This window comes from Dreissena polymorpha, chromosome 1 (genome assembly GCF_020536995.1).
Source record: "Dreissena polymorpha isolate Duluth1 chromosome 1, UMN_Dpol_1.0, whole genome shotgun sequence".
NCBI lineage: Eukaryota > Metazoa > Mollusca > Bivalvia > Myida > Dreissenidae > Dreissena > Dreissena polymorpha.
In genome coordinates, this window is record NC_068355.1 from 5,024,717 (window position 1) to 5,046,045 (window position 21,329).

Genomic DNA, 21,329 nt, shown 5'->3' on the forward strand with positions numbered 1-21,329 from the left:
CGGCAACCAGAGATATAACTTTATAAGATTACGGAAAGCAAGAGGAATACTATTAATTAAGACAACGCTATAGAGAGCAGGCATTGAAGGATAAAGAGATGTGTGGGTCGGCGATCAAAACAAGATCAAAATGTTACTGTGGCGGAAGTAAATGGTAAAGCAACAAATAGAAATATAACGCGACAATTAAAACACCATAGCATTTAAACAGTATATTCAGTCCTTCCATTCGATACCATAAATGCTATATCAAAATGCAATATATGTTCCAGCAATTTATAACGAGGCGTAAAATGATTCAGTATAATAATTGTATGTGTAATCTAACTCACTTAAACAAATTGTGCCATAATGATTGCTTAGATTTGAAAGAAAACAATTACATTTACATTTCATGGAATGTTCACAATATGTCAAATGTCTCTATCATGCCTTTTCTTGTTATATTGTCATGTACAAGGTTTTCGTAAAATCAATATGTCCTGAGATCTATTTCCCTTACCCCTGCAACAAGGCAAGGAGGTCGTCATTGGGCATTTTCTATAATTCACTAAAACAGTTTATATTCGTAAAAAGTGTATAAATAAATAATATTGGTATTGGATACATTATTTGGAAATAATCAAATGTTTTTTATTTGATAAGTTATGCAATATTTCCAAATTTTCATAATATTACTATATTTATTTGTAAATGGGAAATATAATGATAAAATATTTGTCACATAATCAGTCAGCAAAGTAACAACACCTAAAAACAACCTTTTTCACACCACTAAAGGTAACAATAAACAGATAATCTGTCAGTCATACAGAGCTGATGAGGGTACTGATTATCTAGTTGATGGGGTTGCTTAGAGATAAGGCTATAGTATGGAATGAGTTAACATACTGTATGATTGAAGTATACTTGAATTGAGTAAACTTTTTGTAAAAAATACATTACATTTCAAAACATTTTTAGTAGAACCATACTAGCGGTATTATAGTGGATTTAATAAATCATGAAGTTAAAGTACTCTTGTATAGGTAGCATTTTAAAAATTATAACAGACATGGTGTGAATTACTTGATTTGAAATGAATACTGATATTTGCAGACTTAAATATGTTTCAATTATTTTTTAAATGAAACACTTATGTTTATAGGCAATTAAATAAAAATAATAATCAAAATGGAATTTTTTAATACAGGTATTGCCAGGTATTAGAATTGCCCAGCCCAACATAATTATTTGTCAATGTGTGTAACTGAAGTCTTTGTTTATCTGTTTTGACACTTTGATTAATCTGTTTTGACACTTTGATAAAGTCTGGTCAAGGGTGTGAATGCGTGATTGTAATACCCATTAATGGCACGCTCCCAACCAGATTAAATTTCCTTTCTTTAATTAAGGTTTTCTTATCAATTAAACCATTGCATTTTATTAAATTTATTATCCTATCTAGCATGAAGTAACATAAAAAAGTAATTTTGATAATGTAAAATTCTAAGAATTCAATGAAACTAATTAATCAACTTCAATATTTGACAAAGTACTAATAATACAATAATAACGTTATAATATTTTTTTAAATGCACAAATATTATAAAAACTAAATACTTAATTTATTTCAATTTTATATGTTGTAACACAGTTTATAGAAAAATACATGGTTGAATTGCATTTGACAAAAAACACAATGTCATCTTTCATTTACATACTTCATTTATTATTTTCACGTCAAAATTGTGCTGCCAAGTCGAAATTATAATCCCAAAACATCTGCGCACAACTTATTTCCAAATATGACAAAAGCAAATGACAATAAAATCTCATATAAAAATATGGGGGTAAATTGTCTTGGGGGTGAATTGTCTTTGGGAGTGAATTATCCTAGGAAATCAAATTCTGGGGGTGAATTGTCCAGGGGGTGAATAGTCTTGGGGGTGAATTGTCTGACACCCGTTAAATAACACCTTTAATCATATTAATTTAATTAATGTAAACAAAGTTGAGTCTTTCGATTTTGTTTAACAATATCTATTGCATTCATCAAGGTAAATCTTAATTTGATAGGTCAAATCGAGTTTCTCTATTACTTGTGTATAATCAAATACAAATCAGTGGCATGTAGCCCACGATATAGTTGTAGTTTGCCGTCACAATGTCCAGATTGGGAACCTTGAAGGTCGGTAGGCAAACTTAGTTGTTCTGGTCGTATTCAAGCATGTCACTTAGCAGTTACAAAGGAATATGAATACACATTTGATAATTAAATTGCGAATGTTCTATTTAGCATACGCGTTTATTTCATATGCAGTAAAAACTGGTATAAATTTAATGTTGTTATTTTTCGGATGGTACATTTTCGGATAAATCTGCAATAATATTAATATAGTGCTTTTATTTACATATATTGAAAGTTGCCCAGTGTTTCATCAAATTAACATCAACCAGTTACCAGAATAATGAAATAAATTGTTCTAAATCTTTGATGCCCCTGGTTTGTTGAAGGATGGAATTATTTCACCTAGCCATGTGGTCTGTCTAAAAAAACGTAAATCGTAGGATTCCCTTATATCCTGATTTTGATAATGTTGTTTACATTAAGAACGCGGCTCTAGAATTTATTTTCCTTGTTTCCATAACTGCTGGATACACGGTAATCGGAGGATATGACTCGTCTACAGATATGAACAAAAAGACCAAATTTGAACAAATAAAGCAAATAATGATAATTTTTCTACCATGTTTTGATGAACATATTATTATTAAAACTCAGTCATAGGTCTGCCCGCGCATAAGTTGAGGGGTATAAAAATGGTTCGAAAATGTGACATTTTGTGTATGTTGACTTCATAAGTCGGGTAAAAAATACAGACAATCGGAAAATGAGCGTCAATAAAATTGCGACCCATCAAATTTATTTCCGATTCTGTGACTCAACTATATTGATTAACATGTTAAGTATATTAAACAAACCCGATATTATAGTAGTTAAAATAATTTTACCCCGCAATTTGATAATCAGTAATAATCCAACAACACACTGTGCCATTATTTACGAATATGTGTTTAGGAATTTTGTAAACACAAGCGTCGGTCATTGTATGGAACTGTACATGAAGTTTGTAAACCCGAACTTATCAGTATTTCTTGGAAAATCATAGGTAAATGTATATGTCGTTTTAATGCTAAGGCCAAGTAATTACGGCAAATCGGAACTAAACTTGCGTAAAACACTTGCTCAATTAACCATCAAACTCCACCTCCATTCTCTGCAAAAGATTCGAAAGGCGGAGCTATGCACAGTGCTATTATTTAATTGGACGATTGCCATAAATGAACAAACATACGATTGGTTAAGCATGTTGATTGTTAGACAAAGGAAGCCAATTTTGTCGGCGAGAAATTTGTCGCTTTATTGCTTTAGACAGGAAGCGGCTTTCCTTTTACGTCAAACTGTCAATTCACACAGTGTGCAAATTTTACGAACTCTTTGTTTACAATTCTAGTAAAAAAACACTCTTGCTAACATTAAACTTTGGTTTAAATTATCAAAATAAAGCAGAAGTTAAGTTGACAAATATGATTTAATTAATTCACGTCAGTTAAAATAAGACTTTTTGCGCTGTAAATGAGTTTTTGTGACAACAACAACTTTAACAACCATTACCACGACGACGCGGGGATCAATTTACCTTGATTTTTTTTCATGAACGATCAAATAAGTCGAGACTATAATTTTAATCATTTTTTGGAGGAAAAATATCTCGACTTATGACTGCATTTTTACGGTACATTAGAAATAGTTCACAAAGTGTGTTTAATCTATTCACACTTTCTCAAAATAAAGCATTAACCATGTTAACCATAGAGTGTTAAGCCAGTTTGCTGATATAAATTTGGAGTAATCAAACATGATAATTTCTTGAAAAACTTTCAGTTGTTCTTATCATTATTGGCATATGAAATGTATTTAGAACTGTTTTCATATAAAAATCATAAGATCAATATCGAAAGCCTTCATCTATTTTTATTTGCTCTCCCCATTAGTAATATATTGTCCTCTTTCCGCGAAAATGGCCAATCTCAGTTTTATCACGAAAACAGGTTTTGACATTTTCGCAATGGCGAAAACGGCCCCCTTCTCCCTCGAAGAATTCCGAGGTCCTATCCAATTGGCTTACAAAGTTATACCATGTGAAGATTTGGCGAAGTTCGATTGGTTGGAACGAAAATTTCCAAAATAATTGTGAACAAGTAAAAAAAATATGAGAAAATATTGTAAAAGCTTGAGTTATACAATTTTCTCATATTGACTACAGAAACATTCAAACATCACTTTAAACATTAGGACAATTATTATGTAGGGATATCTAAAAAGTCATAATACAAAGTTTTAGCTTCATTCTGTAATTAATAAAAAAATGAAGTTTTTTCCTCCTCCTGAAAACTGATTAATATTGAGGTTGGCCATTTTCGCGGGGACTGGGGATGATATGGTGTTTAGTCTTATCCCTGTCCATGTGTGTAATGCTTTTTTGGTGAGTGGAAGTTCTTTGACAAGGAGGATTTAAATATTAATTTGGAATTATATTCATCTACATGACAAAACAAGTTTATTGCCATGCTCTACAATGGAAGGTCAATGTCCATTCACAATTTAAATGGAAAATGGCATGATTTTTTGTTACCCCTCAGCCCTCTGTAAAGTGGAAATGCCTGGGAGGGGTTTTACAATTTTCTTTTCTTTAAGGATGTGTGTTTTGTGTGTACTTCAATGCATGCTGTTATTTTTATATGTATGTTTAAGACAATGAGCTTCACATGCTTAAGTAAAAAATAAACTATTATGTTCGGTTCTGTTTTATTTGTATAAGGCTATGGCATTTAAAATATTTAAAGCCTTTGGGCTAACAATATCTACAAGCTATAATGTTTTTAATCAACATCATGCTCTTATTTCTAGAATACAGTTGCCTTGGTAACCGGCGGTGCATCCGGACTAGGTCGTGCTACGGTAGAGAGGTTTGTACAGCAGGGGGCCCGTGTTGCCATTCTCGACCTGCCCAGCTCAGCAGGAGAGGAAGTGGCTTCAAAACTGAATAAGGAGCATGCAGGCAGCTGTGCTTTCACTCCAGCTGATGTAAGGGAAACTTTCTTTTTATTAGCCTGGGAAATTGATGCTTTGTCAATGCCAAAATAAGTGTTTTTTTATAATTGAGTCCTTAGTTAAAAAATGATGCCTGAATGTATAGTAAATGTGCATACAAAATATGAAGAAAGACATTAAAATTGACTGAATTTACTTTGTCTTAATTTAATAAAAATGCTGTAAGCAAGTTAAATATAGATCTCAGGGATTTTTTCCTTGATGATAAAGTACCAGGTGAACAGCACTTTCCCATTTGACTGAAAAAAACAAATTATAATATTGAACATTTTGAGGAGAAACAATAGAATGACATCATTTTATTACCAGGCATGTATTCTGTATTACAATTCATATTTATGATAAAAGATAAAAATATAAAGGAAAGATATTTCTGAAAATTTATCACACTATTTGCTAAACAATAATATACATATAACAAAACATACAATACTAGGGTCGGTAAGAAGCCATGTAATTAAGTGATTAATTTTTGCCCAAAATCACTGCTTCTTACTGGCTGTTACCCAATTGCAAAAAGTAACATTCTTTCCCCAAATGTGACAAATTTCCACCAAAGAGATGCTGAACTTTTCCAATAAACTCAAAAATAGGTTTATTTAGTTTATTATACAGCAATTAATTACATAGCACTGTATAATATAAATAAAAAATGCAGTTTAGAAGACACATACAATTAATTGGAAGACTCTTATTTATGATCCAATTACCGTAATAGTGTTTCATTTTCCCATTTTCATGGTTCATGGTTTATCATGCTGTTTTTCAAATCCAAAAAGCACAGATGTAAAATAATAATACAAAAACACTGAATTAATTTGCAAGATTACAATTATAAAATTATCAAAAATGTACATGATTCTTTTAAACTTAAACAACTTAGTCTATTGACAAAAAAGAATCTTGATTTTAAATTTCTATTGTGGGTTTTAGTTTATCAAAATTGTACATAAATCTCTGCACAGTATTAAGTAATGGTTTAAAGGGGCGTTTCATCCACAGGTTTTTGGCGCGAGCCCAAGTTATTTTGAAAAAATAAAACAAAAACAAATTCTGATATAATATATATATATTATTTCAGGTTTTTATATATTTTTTGTCAAAATGACTTGGCCATGCGCCCAAAACCTGTGGTTCCATCTTAAAAGGAATAAACAGTTTTTTTTTCTCCACTTTTTGGGAAGATAGCCCATGGCTTTGGAATTGGGAATTTTATCTGCATTTGCATGAAATTGGGAAAATAAATTCATTAGCCTTTTTTTCACACAAAAAGTCCACTGATTAGGAAAATACTAAATTTGATATCACTTTTTATAATCATTCAAATTAAAAGAACAAAATCATATAATATTTAGTTAGATGTAATTGAACTAAAATTGAGATAAAATACGCATTTGACACTTCTTTCTAAAAAAAGATTATTTTTTTTGGGGAAATTAGTAATTTTTTGCCACATTTTGGGAAAAAAAGTAAACTTTTTGGGATTGGGAACATAGCAGAATTTCGGCTATTAAATTGGGCAAAAAAAACCCCTGATAAACTTACATTTTCTTCAGAGTGGCATTGACTTGTAATTGTAGTCTGTAATATAAAGAGAGGACATTTGAGACTGAGCTTTTCCAGAAAATCTAGGGACCCAGCACCTATTAATTTTTTAGGGTCAATAGCTTCTGGTCTCCTTGTCATGTATATCAGCCCAACTCTGGGAAAACATGGATTGATGCATGGACATAATGTCGTCTCAGATATGGACATAATGTCAGCTCAGACATGGATTGATGCATGGACATAATGTCGTCTCAGATATGGACATAATGTCAGCTCAGACATGGATTGATGCATGGACATAAATGTCGTCTCAGACATGGATTGATGCATGGACATAATGTCAGCTCAGACATGGATTGATGCATAGACATAATGTCGTCTCAGACATGGATTGATGCATGGACATAATGTCAGCTCAGACATGGATTGATGCATGGACATAATGTCGTCTCAGACATGGATTGATGCATGGACATAATGTCCTCTCAGACATGGATTGATGCATGGACATAATGTCGTCTCAGATTAGCCTGTATAGATGGATTGATGCATGGACATAATGTCGTTTCAGGTTAGCCTGTATAGTTTGCACAGCTCAGGCTAATCAGCGATGACACTTTCCGCCTTATCTAGTTTGTGTTAAGAAGAGGCTTCCTTTAACCCAAAAAATCTATAATAACGGAAAGTGTCATCCATGCCAAGCCTCTATAATAACGGAAACCGTCATCCATGCTAAGCCTCTATAATAACGGAAAGTGTCATCCATGCTAAGCCTCTATAATAACGGAAAGTGTCATCCATGCTAAGCCTCTATAATAATGGAAAGTGTCATCCATGCTAAGCCTCTATAATAAAGGAAAGTGTCATCCATGCTAAGCCTCTATTAATAATGGGAAGTGTCATCCATGCTAAGCCTCTATAATAACAGAAAGTGTCATCCATGCTAAGCCTCTATAATAACGGAAAGTGTCATCCATGCTAAGCCTCTATAATAACGGAAAGTGTCATCCATGCTAAGCCTCTATAATAACGGAAAGTGTCATCCATGCTAAGCCTCTATAATAACGGAAAGTGTCATCCATGCTAAGCCTCTATAATAACGAAAAGTGTCATCCATGCTAAGCCTCTATAATAACGGAAAGTGTCATCCATGCTAAGCCTCTATAATAATGGAAAGTGTCATCCATGCTAAGCCTCTGTAATAACGGAAAGTGTCATCCATGCTAAGCCTCTATAATAATGGAAAGTGTCATCCATGCTAAGCCTCTATAACAACAGAAAGTGTCATCCATGCTAAGCCTCTATAATAACAGAAAGTGTCATCCATGCTAAGCCTCTATAATAACGGAAAGTGTCATCCATGCTAAGCCTCTATAATAATGGAAAGTGTCATCCATGCTAAGCCTCTATAATAATGGAAAGTGTCATCCATGCTAAGCCTCTATAACAACAGAAAGTGTCATCCATGCTAAGCCTCTATAATAACAGAAAGTGTCATCCATGCTAAGCCTCTATAATAACGGAAAGTGTCATCCATGCTAAGCCTATGCAGACAGGCTAATCTGGGACGACTCATAACACACATGCTTTAAGCCCCATTTACCTAGAGCCATGCTTTCTCTGTAACTAAGGTAACAAGTGAGGCGGATGTGAAGAAGGCGTTGGATTGGGTACACCAGCATTTCGGCTGCCTCCATACGTTGGTCAACTGTGCGGGGATAGGTGTGGCCAAGCGCACAGTCAACTTTGGGAAGAAAGAGTCGCATTCCCTTGAACTTTTCAACAAAGTCTTGATGGTATGTAGAGTGTAAAGTATGTACCAGGGCCAGTATTCAAAGAAATCTTAAGGAAAACTTGTATTCCAAAAATTTATTACAATTTCTTTAATTTAAGACTTAAGCTACATTATAATTATATCTGTTTTCATTAAAAAATGCCTTAAGAAATTGAATATTTATAACATGATTAATTTTATATAATTTTTAACCAGGTTTTCTGAAGGAAAAAACTGGTTATTAGATTGGCGAATGCGGGCGGGCTGGCTGGCGGGCTGGCGGGCGGGCGGAACAAGCTTGTCCGGGCCATAACTTTGTAGTTCATTGTGAGATTTTAAAATCATTTGGCACATTTGTTTACCATCATTAGACGGTGTGTCGCGCGAAAAAATTACGTCAATATCTCCAAGGTCAAGGTCACACTTTGAGTTCAAAGGTAAAAAATAGCCATAAATGAGCTTGTCTGGGCTATAACTATGTCATTCATTATGAGATTTTAAAATCATTTGGCACATTTGTTCACCATCATGGGACGGTGTGTCTCACGAAAGAATCACGTCAATATCTCCAATGTCAAGGTCGCCACGACTAAAAATAGATTTATTTTAAAACAAACTTACAAAGGGGGTTAATTTTGTTTGTTCATTTCAAAAGTTCAGTTTGAGTTGTCTCCCTTTATCAGATTTTTTTTCACAATGAAAACCTGGTTTTGTGACAATTTTGTCCCTTGTCTTCACATGAACCATTGGATTTCACATAGAAAATATAAAATTTTCATGTTTGTACAAGATTAGATTTCTCTTAGAGGCTTGTAAATACTGACCTGCGCCTCTTAATAACATTTCACACTTAAGATATCATGCGCTCTGATTTAAAAAAAAATAATGGGTGATAACAACCTGTACAACAACATAAAAGAGTAGTTGACGCAGAGTGTTTTTTTTCTTTCAAATTCTGGGTCGGTAAACGGCCTCTTTCTTAATGCAAAAAAGTATATACATGTATAATATTTCCCCAAATTGGACCTAAACATTCCCAGATGAAGTTTTCCCCCAAAAACTGTTGCTTAGATTTCAAAATTTAGTTATACCCCCACAAACGAAGTTTAGGGGGGTATATAGGAGTGAACTTGTCTGTCTGTCGGTCTGTCTGTCGGTCCGTATTAAGTGTCCGCTCTCTAATTCAAGTAGTTTTCATCTGATCTTCAACAAACTTGGTCATAAGTTGTATCTACATGATGTCTAGGCCAAGTTCAAACATGGGCCTTGCCGGGTCAAAAACTAGGTAACGGGGTCACTTAGTGCGTTTTAAACATTCAGCATGTTGTCCACTCTCTAATTCAAGTAGTTTTCATCCGATCTTCAACAAACTTGGTCAAAAGTTGAATCTAGATGATCTTAAGGCCAAGTTCGAACATGGGCCTTGCCGGTTCAAAAACTAGGTCACAGGGTCACTTAGTGCGTTTTTTAACATTCAGCATGGTGTCCTCTCTCTTATTCAAGTAGTTTATATCCAATCTTCACCAAACTTGGTCAGAAGTTTTATCTAGATGATCTGAAGGCCAAGTTCGAACATGGGCCATGCCAGATCAAAAACTAGGTCACAGGGTCACTTAGTACGTTTTACACATTGAGCATGGTGTCTGCTCTCTATTTCAAGTAGTTTAAATCCTATCTTCACCACACTTGGTCAGAAGTTGTAACTATATGATGTGTAGGTCAAGTTCGAACATGGGCCATGCCGGGTCAAAAACTAGGTCACGGGGTCACTTAGTGTGTTTTAAACCTCACCATGTTGTCTGCTCTCTAATTCAAGTAGTTTTATCCAATCTTCACCAAAATTGGTCAGAAGTTGTATCTTGATAATGTCTAGGGCAAGTTTGAATATGGGTCATGCCGGGTCAAAAACAAGGTCACGGGGTCACTTAGCGCGTTTTAAACCTCACCATGTAGTCCGCTCTCTAATTCAAGTAGTTTTTATCCAATCCTCACCATACTTGGTCACAAGTTTTATCTAAATGATTTCTAGGACAAGTTTGAACATGGGCCATACCGGGCCTAAAATAAGGTCACGGAGTCACTTAGTGCGTTTTTAACATTTAGCATGGTGTCCGCTCTCTAATTCAAGTAGATTACATTCGATCTTCACCAAACTTGGTCAGAAGTTTTATGGAGATGATCTTAAGGCCAAGTTAGAACAAGGGCCTTTCTGGGTCAAAAACTATTTCAAGGGGTCACTTAGTCCGTTTTAAAAATTGAGCATGATGTCCGCTGTTTTTTGTGAAGACGACATGCAAAATATTATGTGTCAATGCAGCATATGGGGGTATTCGTCCCGTCTGTGACAAAGCTCTAGTTTATCTCAAAACCAGCTTTATAAGTTAAACCTTGGTAAGTATGATATTGACAACACTTTTATTCTTAATTATGAAGTATTTGTAAGAACAAAAACAACAACACTAACTTCCCAATTTTGGTCATTTTTCCCAATCAAAAGGAACAAGGCCCCATTCCCAAGATGGTAAAATAACCACACTGGGACATTTGTTTAAGATATTTTTATCCCCACGCTCCGAATTGGAGCGGTGGGATTATGTGGTTATCTCCGCCATCTGTCCGCCCGTCTGTCCGTCCTGGCCACTCTCTCCTCCTACACTATTAGCACTAGAACCTTGAAACTTAAACACATGGTATCTATGAGCATATGTGCGACAGTTAACTACTAGTATTTGGCATTTTGATCTGACCCCTGGGTCTAAAGCAGTGGCGTGGGGAAACATGTTGGCCATGGCCTCGCCATTTCTAGTTACAGCTTCATATGAAATAAGATTTTAAAATTTGAAGTAATCACGTGATATGAAGTGCAAAGTACTATACAAACATGCATATAAATATCATCAAATACTCAGAAGTGTTCAATTGTATACCTGATTTTTAGCATAATTATGCCCCTTTCTGTAATTTAACAGTTCTGTAATTAAGCATGACTTTGCCCCCTTTTGAACTTCATAAAGTCAGGCTAAGGTTTTACTGCAAGATTAAATTATTGCCTACAATAAGTTCACCTTTTCTGTAACTACAACAAGTATTAATTGACACTTATACCATCTCTTAGTATTCAAGGTCACCAAACAAGGTCCATAACTCTGACATATTATTTAGCAGAATTACACCCCTCATTGTATTTTTTGTAGTTTGGATATTCAGGTAAACATTTGAGTCTTGTTCTGAGAAAACTGGGCATAATGCATGGTCATAAAGTGTCATCCCAGATTAGCCTGTGCAGTCTGCACAGGCTAATCAGGGATGAAACTTTCCGCTTTTATGACATTTTTCGTTTAAATGAAGTCTCTTGTTAGCAGAAATCCAATATTGGCGGAAAGTGTCGTCCCTGATTAGCCTATGCGGACTGCACAGGCTAATCTGGGATGACTCTTTTTGCACATGCTTTATGCCCAGTTTTCTCAGATCAGGACTCATTTGTGCGCAACATATTCTATCTCTGGCTGACATGCATACCTTGCATGGGACTGCATTTTAGGCCTGTTGGGCGGAGGCCAAGGTCATATGCTAAAAAAGATAAATTTGCACTCAATAACTTCAGTAAGGGTGGATATATTGTGCTGAAATTTAATGAGTAGGCTGATTCTAGCTAGGTTTAAGGCTCATCTATCAAGGGATTATTTTGGGCCAGTGAGGTCATATTCTTTGTTTGCTAATAATAGAAAAGAGTTTATGTTCAATAACTTTATTTTTGATGGGGTGATGCTCTGTCATTTTGTTTGTATGTAGCTTACACGCAGACCAAAGGTGGGGTTGCATTTGGGGCCAGTTAAGTTGAGGTCATTTTTAATACAATAAGAAAAGTGGTTTAAACACAATTGCTTTCATTTGGAAGTTACCAATGTGCTATATTTTAGTGTTTCGTAGCTTATGGCGACCTTGCTTTGATAATTAATTCAACTCAATTAATTGGTAAAAAGTTACAAATCCAGTTTCTTGCTATGGCCAACTTTGTTATTTTTACACATTTTTAGCAAACGTTTAATAAGCTATTTAAATAATACAGATATTCAATATCTTTGCTGTTAACTATTTAACTACTACAGATATGCAATTTATTTGTGGTAATTATATCATATGTGTGACAGAAAATCTGCAGTATGCTATATGTTAGCCGGATGTGCTGGTACTGACTTTTGCTAAATGCATGATAAATATTTTTTAGAGTGGCATGGTCCATTTCGCACTACATAGGATTTTCATGCCCCCTTTCGAAGAAAAGGGTATATAGTTTTCGCACTGTTCGTCAGTCTGTCTGTCTGTCTGTCACACTTTGGTGTCCGCTCTCTATTTCAAATACTTTTCGTCCGATCTTTACCAAACATGGTCAGAAGTTGAATCAGGACAATATCTAGGTCGAGTTCGAATATGGGTCATGCCGGGTCAAAAACTAGGTCACGGGGTCATTTAGTGCGTTTCAAGGATTTAGCATGCATGGTGTCCGCTCTCTAATTGAAGTAGTTTTCATCTGATCTTAAACAAACTGGGCCAGAAGTTGTATCAAAACAGTATCTAGGTCAAGTTTGAATATGGGTCATGCCAGATCAAAAACTAGGTCATGGGGTCACTAAGTGCATTTCAAGGATTTAGCATGGTGTTCGCTCTCTAGTTTATGTGGCTTTCTGATTTGTTTTGATATTCTAAGACATTTTTATGCCCCCGAAGGCGGGCATATAGTGATCGGACTGTCCGTCCGTCTGTCCGTCACACTTTGCGTTTAGATATCGAAAAATGCTCATAACTTCTATGTCGCTTCAGATAGCAATTTCATATTTGGCATGCATGTGTATATGGACAAGGCCTTTCCATACTCACACAAATTTTGACCCCTGTGACCTTGACCTTGAACTTAGGGTCCGTGTTTAGGTTTTGAAATCTGCGTTTAGGTTTCGAAAAAAGCTCATAACTTTTACCAAGCGTTTATAGGGGGCATAAGTCATCCTCTGGTGACAGCTCTTGTTTTATTTTTTTTTTGCATTTTTATTTCTAATTTTGGAAGATAATGTAATAAATGACCACACCCCCACACTATAAACCCCTCTCCACCCACCCGCCATCTTTTTTGATTGAAATATTGAGAAAGTCCCTTCACCTTTAAAAAGAAAAATAGATGAGCGGTCTGCACCTGCAAGGCGGTGCTCTTGATTTATATTGTGTTAGCTCCAATTTTTGTTGGCAAAATTGTGTTACACAATTGCTATATTTGCTTTGGCCTTACATAATTTTTTTATAGAGTATGCTTGTCTAACATATCCTTCATCTAAATGATGACACATTTTATTTTCTGTGCACAAATATTGGTAGATTTATAAATGAATTGTAGAAAAATATAGTTAACTCCAAATTTCTGTTGGTCCAAGATTGATTGTCCGATGATTTTACATATAAACATATACTTGAGAAAATACATGTGAACTCAGTTGACCATCATGTGTTTGCATTTCAATTGCACATTATGGTATACATTTGCATATAACTTGTATTTTCTAACTGTAAATCCTTGGACAAGCGACTTGGACACACAGAAAGGAAGCATGTGATAGATATTTTAAAACAGTGACATCAAGTTAGTGAATAGGGTTCTAAGGGATTCTGGAACCTTGATTTAACAATATGTGTTGGTTACTTTTTGCTGTTGACACTTAAAAAACAAATATTTTACAGACAAATGTAGGTGGCACGTTCAATGTCATCACAAAGGCTGTTCCTCTTATGAATGAAAATGAGGGAACGACAGAAGACCAGCACAGAGGCTGTATCATCAACACGTCAAGCATCGCAGCATTTGAGGGGCAAGTGGGTAGGTCACATACTTCATTATATGAGTCACGTTCTGTGAAAACTGGACAGAATGTATGTGCATAAATTGTCGTCCCAGATTAACCTGTGCAGTCCGCACAGGCTAATCAGGGACGACACTTTCCACCTTAACTGGATTTTCGTGTAGAATAAACTTCCTTTAAACAAAAAAATGTCATAAAAGTGGAAAGTGTCGTCCCTGATTAGCCTGTGCGGATTGCACAGGTAAATCTGGGATGACGCTTTACGCACAAGCATTATGTCCAGTTTTCTCAGAACACAACTCATGTTCTTAACACCCAAAAGATATTGTTGTCATGTCTTTATTAATTTTTAGCTCACCTGATTGCTCAGGTGAGCTTTTGTGACCAGTCTTTGTCCGTCCGTCCGTAAACATTTGCCCGTAAACACTCTAGAGGCCACATTTCTTGTCCCATCTTCATGAAACTTGGTCAGAAGTTTTGTCCCAATTAAATCTCGGCCGAGTTCGAAACTGGGTTGTGCCGGGTCAAAAACTATGTCACTAGGTAAAAAAAAAGAAAAACCTTGTAAACACTGTAGACGTCACATTTTATGCCCAATCTTCTTGTAACTTTGTCAAAATGTTTGTTTTAATGATATCTTGGTTGAGTTCAAAAGTGGTTCCGATCCAATGAAAAACATGGCCGCCAGTGGGCAGGGCAGTTTTCCTAATTTGGCTATAGAGAAACCTTGTAAACACTCTAGAAGTCACAATTTTTGCCCATTCATCATGAAAGTTGGTCAAAACATTGATTCAATTGATGTTTCGGTTGAGTTCCAAAATGGTCGAGTTCGGTGAAAAAACATGGCCGCCAGTGGGCAGGGCATTTTTCTCTATATGTATATAGTGGCAGTTTTCCCTATTTGGCTATAGAGAAACCTTGTAAACAGTCTAGAAGTCACATTTTTTGCCCAATCATCATGAAAGTTGGTCGAAACATTAGTTTTATTGATATCTCAGACAAGTTTGAAAATGGTCGGGATCAGTGAAAAAACATGGCCGCCAGTGGGCGGGGCATTTTTCTCTATATGTATATAGAGAAAACATGTGAACACTGTAGAAGTCACATTTTTGGCCCAATTTTCATGAAATTTGCTCAGAACATTTGTTTCCTTGATACCAGAGTTGAGTTAAAATATGGTTCCGGTCAGTTGAATAACATGGCTGCTGGGAGAGGGGCAGTTTTCTCAATATGCCCCCCCCCCCTTTCGAAGAAGAGTAGAAAAATTGTTTTGCTCATGTCGGTCTGTCTGTCCACCAGATGGTTTCCGGATGATAACTCAAGAGCGCTTATGCCAAGGATCATGAAACTTCATAGGTACATTGATCATGACTCGCAGATGACCCTTATTGATTTTCAGGTCACTGGGTCAAAGGTCAAGGTCACGATGACCCGAAATAGTAAAATGGTTTCCGGATGATAACTCAAGAACATTTATGCCTAGGATCATGAAACTTCATAGATACATTGATCATGACTCGCAGATGACCACTATTGATTTTCAGGTCACCAGGTCAAAGGTCAAGGTCACGGTGACCCAAAGCAGTAGAATGGTTTATGGATGATAACTCAAGAACGCTTATGCCTAGGATCATGAAACTTCATAGATACATTGATCATGACTCGCAGATAATCCCTATTGATTTTCAGGTCATAAGGTCAAAGGTCAAGGTCACAATGACCCGAAATAGTAAAATGGTTTCCGGATGATATCTCAAGAACGCTTAGGCCTAGGATCATGAAACTTCATAGGTACATTGATCATAACTCGTAGATGAGACCTATTGATTTTCAGGTCACTAGATCAAAGGTCAAGGCCACGATAACCCGAAATAGTAAAATGGTTTCCGGATGATAACTCAAGAACGCTTAAGCCAAGGATCATGAAACTTCATAGGTACATTGATCATGACTCGTAGATGACCCCTATTGATTTTCAGTTCACTAGGTCAAGGTCAAAGTCACGGTGACCCAAAATAGTAAAATGGTTTCCAAATGATAACTCAAGAACGCTTATGCCTAGGATAATGAAACTTCATAGGTACAATGATCATGACTCGCAGATGACCCCTATTGATTTTCAGGTCACTAGGTCAAAGGTCAAGGTCACGGTGACCTGAAATAGTAAAATGATTTCTGGATGATAGCTCAAGAACACTTATGCCTAGGTTCATGAAACTTCATAGGTATATTGATTTTGACTCGCAGATGACCCCTATTGATTATCAGGTTACTAGGTCAAAGGTCAAGGTCACAGTGCCAAAAAACGTATTCACACAATGGCTGTCAAGGTCACAGTGACTCAACTTAGAAAAATGGTTTACGGATGATAACTCAAGAATGCTTACGCCTAGGATCATAAAACTTCATAGGTACATTGATCATGACTCACAGATGAAATAATGATGAAACTTGACCAGGATGTTTGTCTGGACAATATCTAGGTCAAGTTTGACATTTGGTAAAGATTGAATGAACCGACTCCTCTCAGGTGAGCGAACTAGGGCCATCTTGGCCCTGTTGTTTAAATTAATTATCAGCAAAGTCTAAATTGTTGTTATAGTAATTTCAGCATGAAATGTCAGCCATATTGAATTCCATAAATGTTTGCATGTGCTTACACCAGAATAAGCCAAAGGTAAAATAATCGTGTGGTAACCTGCATGGCATAGTTAGAATATAAAATTAAATTTGTTACACCTTTATTGCTGGATGATTTATGACTTTTGACTGCTGTGTAAATAATGTATATTAACAATATTTGAGAAATATATGTAGTTAAATCTTTTCAGGAGTCAGTAATTAGATTTTCAAATGCTTTTGCAGAGATGTTTCATGGGGGACTCTGTTCTAAAGTCCTGACATGTTTCCTTATGTTGCTTCATAGAAATATTCGGAATTCTATTCTGTAACCACATACCAGATTTTTGAAAAAAAGTACAGTTTTTGTACTAAAATCTACTTTATTTGACCCTTCCCAAATTTGAAATATCCAAACCCAAATTTGAAATATTCGTATTCATATAAAGCTATTGCAGCCAGAGACTGTTATTGTTCAACTCAGGTGAGCAACTGGAGGCCATTATAGCCATCATATTTGTGTAGATTTGAAAAATATACCAAACTTTACTACAAGTTATTGAAATTTTAATAAAATGTGCATTTTAAATCCCTTTATCTTAAAATTAAATTGATCTTATATGTACATTTTTATACTATTTTCTGCAGGTCAGGTAGCGTATTCTGCCAGTAAAGGGGCTATAGCAGCCATGACACTTCCCCTCGCTAGAGACCTGTCCATTCGTGGAATAAGATGTGTTACCATAGCACCAGGTGGGTTTCTTAAAGATGGTAAAGTACATTTTGATAGAAATAGGTTTATTCTAACGCAAATCTTGCTAATCTTTTAATGGAACAATCATGTAACTATTATAGAAATGCCACTTGTTAACATACGAGGAAGCTCTTCAATCTTGAGCACTGGGAAAAACATAGTACCAAATTCAATTGTTTTGAACATTTTAGAATAAAACTTGACTTTTGCATACTTTTGTTTATCATATTTTTCAAAATTTGTATATCAGCCTTTTGTTGTCCCCTACCGGTTTCACTGTGATTCTGTCACACTTTTCTGGATCCTGCAATAACATTTAAAATTTCTTGATATTTTTTCATGAACCTTGAAATATGGATAGATGGCAATATGGACATTACGCACGTCATTTCATTTTGTTCATACATCAAAAATTCTGGTTGCTATGGCAACAAATAAAAAAATGTATATATATATTTCTGACAATGGTGGAGCCGGTACTACCAGTACTACCGGCGGTAGGGGACATATATTGCTTGGCAATAGTCGTGTTTGTTGTGTTGATGCTTGGTAAGTGAATGCCAATACTATAGTAGTTGGGTTTCTGTTTTTGAGAATTTTATATAACACATCTTAAATGAAATTAATTGAATGCTTTTAAAGGAAAGCATGCGTACTCTGTAAAACATGTCTTCCATAACATGACTGTTGTGCTTTCAAAAGAAAGCATAGGGAACTGCTCTGTAGAAAATGTCTCCTATTGTATGTCTGGTGTACTTCTAAAGGAAAGCCAAGGTTACTTCCCTGTAAAATGTGTATTCCATTGCATGATTTGTGTTGATTCTTAAGGATAGTACATGGCTATCTATTCATAACATTAAGTATTATCACTTTAGTAATTAAAATAGGCTTAGTGAATTGTAATCACAAGTATCTGGTCATAAGCACAATAACATTCAAACTCTGTTTCGTAATGCAGGATTATTCAAGACCCCTCTACTTGAGTCATTACCTGAGAAAGTCCAGAAAGCGCTAGCGACCCTCGTTCCATTTCCCACCCGACTTGGTGACCCCGCAGAGTTTGCTCACCTGTGTCAGTTCATTGTGGAGAATCCCATGATAAATGGAGAGATCATCAGACTGGATGGGGCAATAAGGATGATGCCTTGAGTGAATAGTGTACCCATTGTTCATATATATGGGCTGTTCTCTGTGCAAAAGGGGGTTAAATGCATGTTCGTAGAGTGTCTTCCCAGATTAGCCTGTATAGTCCGCACAGGTTCATCAGGGACGACACTTCCCACTTTAATGGTATTTTTCGTATAAAGAAAGTCTCTTGTTAGCAACAATCCACTGGACTGCACAGGCTAATCTGGGATGACATTTTACGCACATGTAGTAAACCACCTTTTCACAGAGCACGGCCCATATTCATACAACTTTGCTCTGGGAAAACTGGGGTTAATGCGTTTGGGTAAAGTATCGTCCTAGATAAGCCTGTGCAGTCTGCATGCATGACACCTCCGATCTACACTGGATTTTTGTTAAGAACAGTCTACCTTTAAACGAAAAATACAATAAAAACAGAAAAGGTTGTCCCCTATAAGCCTGTGATAACTGCACAGGCTAATCTTGGACCACACTTGACGTACATGGATGTAACTCATTTTCACAGAGGGAGGATCATATACATGTAGATCTAAGGACTTTGCTTCAAAGTGGACTAGTTGGGTATGATATTGTTGAAACACATGATTCTTATGCGGCTATGTGCATTTGATAGAACAGTGTGTTAAGTTGAATTCTAAAGTTAACTGAAGAATCAGAAATCACAAAGCTGGTTTTGGAAGGCTAACCAATGCTAGATTAGTAGAGGTTCATTTATTCAATAACATTTTCTAGGTTCATTTATTCAATAACATTATCAATGGGTTGTTTTTGTAAAATGTTAAAGAATATCAATTTTAGATATTTTTTTTTGTTAAATCATACTTTCATCGTGTTTTTTTCTATATTTGAAATGTGGCTTCATAGCATTAATTATACATGTTGGTCATTTAACGATGATCTTGAATATGATTTTTATGCCCCCCTTCGAAGAAGAGGGGGTATATTGCTTTGCTCATATCGGTCGGTCGGTCGGTCGGTAGGTCAGTCGGTCCGTCCGTCCACCAGGTGGTTGTCAGACGATAACTCAAGAACGCTTGGGCCTAGGATCATGAAACTTCATAGGTACATTGATCATGACTTGCAGATGACCCCTATTGATTTTGATGTCACTAGGTCAAAGGTCAAGGTCACGGTGACTCGAAATAGTAAAATGGTTTCCGGATGATAACTCAAGAACGCATACGCCTAGGATCATGAAACTTCATGGGTAGATTGATCATGACTCGCAGATGACCCCTATTGATTTTGAGGTTACTAGATCAAAGGTCAAGGTCACGGTGACCCGAAATAGTAAAATGGTTTCCGGATGATAACTCAAGAACGCATACACCTAGGATCATGAAACTTCATGGGTAGATTAATCATGACTCGCAGATGATTCCTATTGATTTTGAGGTCACAAGGTCAAAGGTCAAGGTCACGGTTACCCGAAATAGTAAAATGATTTTCGGATGATAACTCAAGAACGCTTTTGCCTAGGATCATGACACTTCATAGGTACATTGATCGTGACTCGCAGATGACCCCTATTGATTTTCAGGTCACTAGGTCAAAGGTCAAGGTCACAGTGACAAAAGTCCTATTCACACAATGGCTGCCAGTACAACGGACAGCCCATATGGGGGGCATGCATGTTTTACAAACTGCCCTTGTTAACAAATTATGATGATCTTGAATATGATTTTTAACAAACATTATGTTGTTGTTTTTATGCTATTGATATATTGAGTATTATGAAATAATTAACAAGAACAACACCATGTTTACGTTTTTTGTTGTTCCTTAACCCTTCACCACTAATGTATGTATTTTGACGCGTGTGTAGTCCCTTAGAAAGTTAAATTTAATGTAAGACTTTTCTAACTATATTCAAGTTTAAAAGGCTTAATTTCCAAACCTTAGATACTGATGAGCAGCAAACAGCATGAAACCTGAACAGACTGCGAGTAACTTGCAGGCTGTTCTGATTATATGCTGTTTGCATATACCCATTTTCACGTTGCTTCTGAATGGGAAAGGGTTAATTGAAATTCAAAACACTTTTGAAGCGATTGATATTAGCTTTTTTGTATAGAATCAAGTCGTAATTTTTAAAATGTGTATTACATTGGCTATGGGTTAACATCCAACTTCTACTATGGAAAAACGTCTAAGTATAGTTCATGCTTATTCTGACCCATTATGAGATTTATAATATTTGCTTCTTATTATAATAAATTGCTTTTAAATTGGGGTTTATATGGTATGTGAGTATATAAGTTGGCTGTTGGCTGGCAGTATAGTTTCAGGACCATAAGTTTAGTGCGAATTGACCTCCTGTTGATCGGAGACATCTTTGGAGTGCATTTGGTCGTTCTGACAAGGTCACTTTGATTTAAAGTACAAAAATGATTTCCTCAGAATAACTTCAGTTAGTATGTAAGTGCTGCAATGGATTTGATGTTAAGGTAGGTTATATGGAGTTTCAAAGTAACTGTTACT

General features: G+C 35.8%; 1 protein-coding gene across 2 annotated transcripts; it reads left to right on the forward strand.

Moving 5' to 3' along the window:
• Positions 1-2,065: 2,065 nt before the first annotated feature.
• Positions 2,066-20,610, forward strand: LOC127869198 (3-hydroxyacyl-CoA dehydrogenase type-2-like). Of its 2 annotated transcripts, XR_008044473.1 has the most exons (7): positions 2,066-2,170; positions 4,955-5,131; positions 8,338-8,502; positions 14,208-14,343; positions 17,594-17,698; positions 18,658-19,968; positions 20,114-20,610. XR_008044473.1 is itself a non-coding variant. In XM_052411557.1 (6 exons), the coding sequence occupies exons 1-6, from the start codon at positions 2,147-2,149 to the stop codon at positions 18,846-18,848; spliced, it is 798 nt and encodes a 265-aa protein (XP_052267517.1). In that variant the 5' UTR covers positions 2,066-2,146; the 3' UTR covers positions 18,849-20,610. The 2 variants fall into 2 exon arrangements, 1 of the variants encoding a protein (XP_052267517.1); XM_052411557.1 differs by having other exon boundaries at positions 18,658-20,610.
• The last annotated feature ends 719 nt before the right edge of the window (positions 20,611-21,329 follow it).

Coding starts and splice junctions, on each gene's coding strand:
- LOC127869198 (XM_052411557.1), top strand. CDS start 2,147: ATGTCCAGATTGGGAACCTTGAAG. Junction 8,503..14,207: donor TTTTCAACAAAGTCTTGATG/GTATGTAGAGTG, acceptor AATATTTTACAG/ACAAATGTAGGTGGCACGTT. Junction 17,699..18,657: donor ATGTGTTACCATAGCACCAG/GTGGGTTTCTTA, acceptor TTCGTAATGCAG/GATTATTCAAGACCCCTCTA.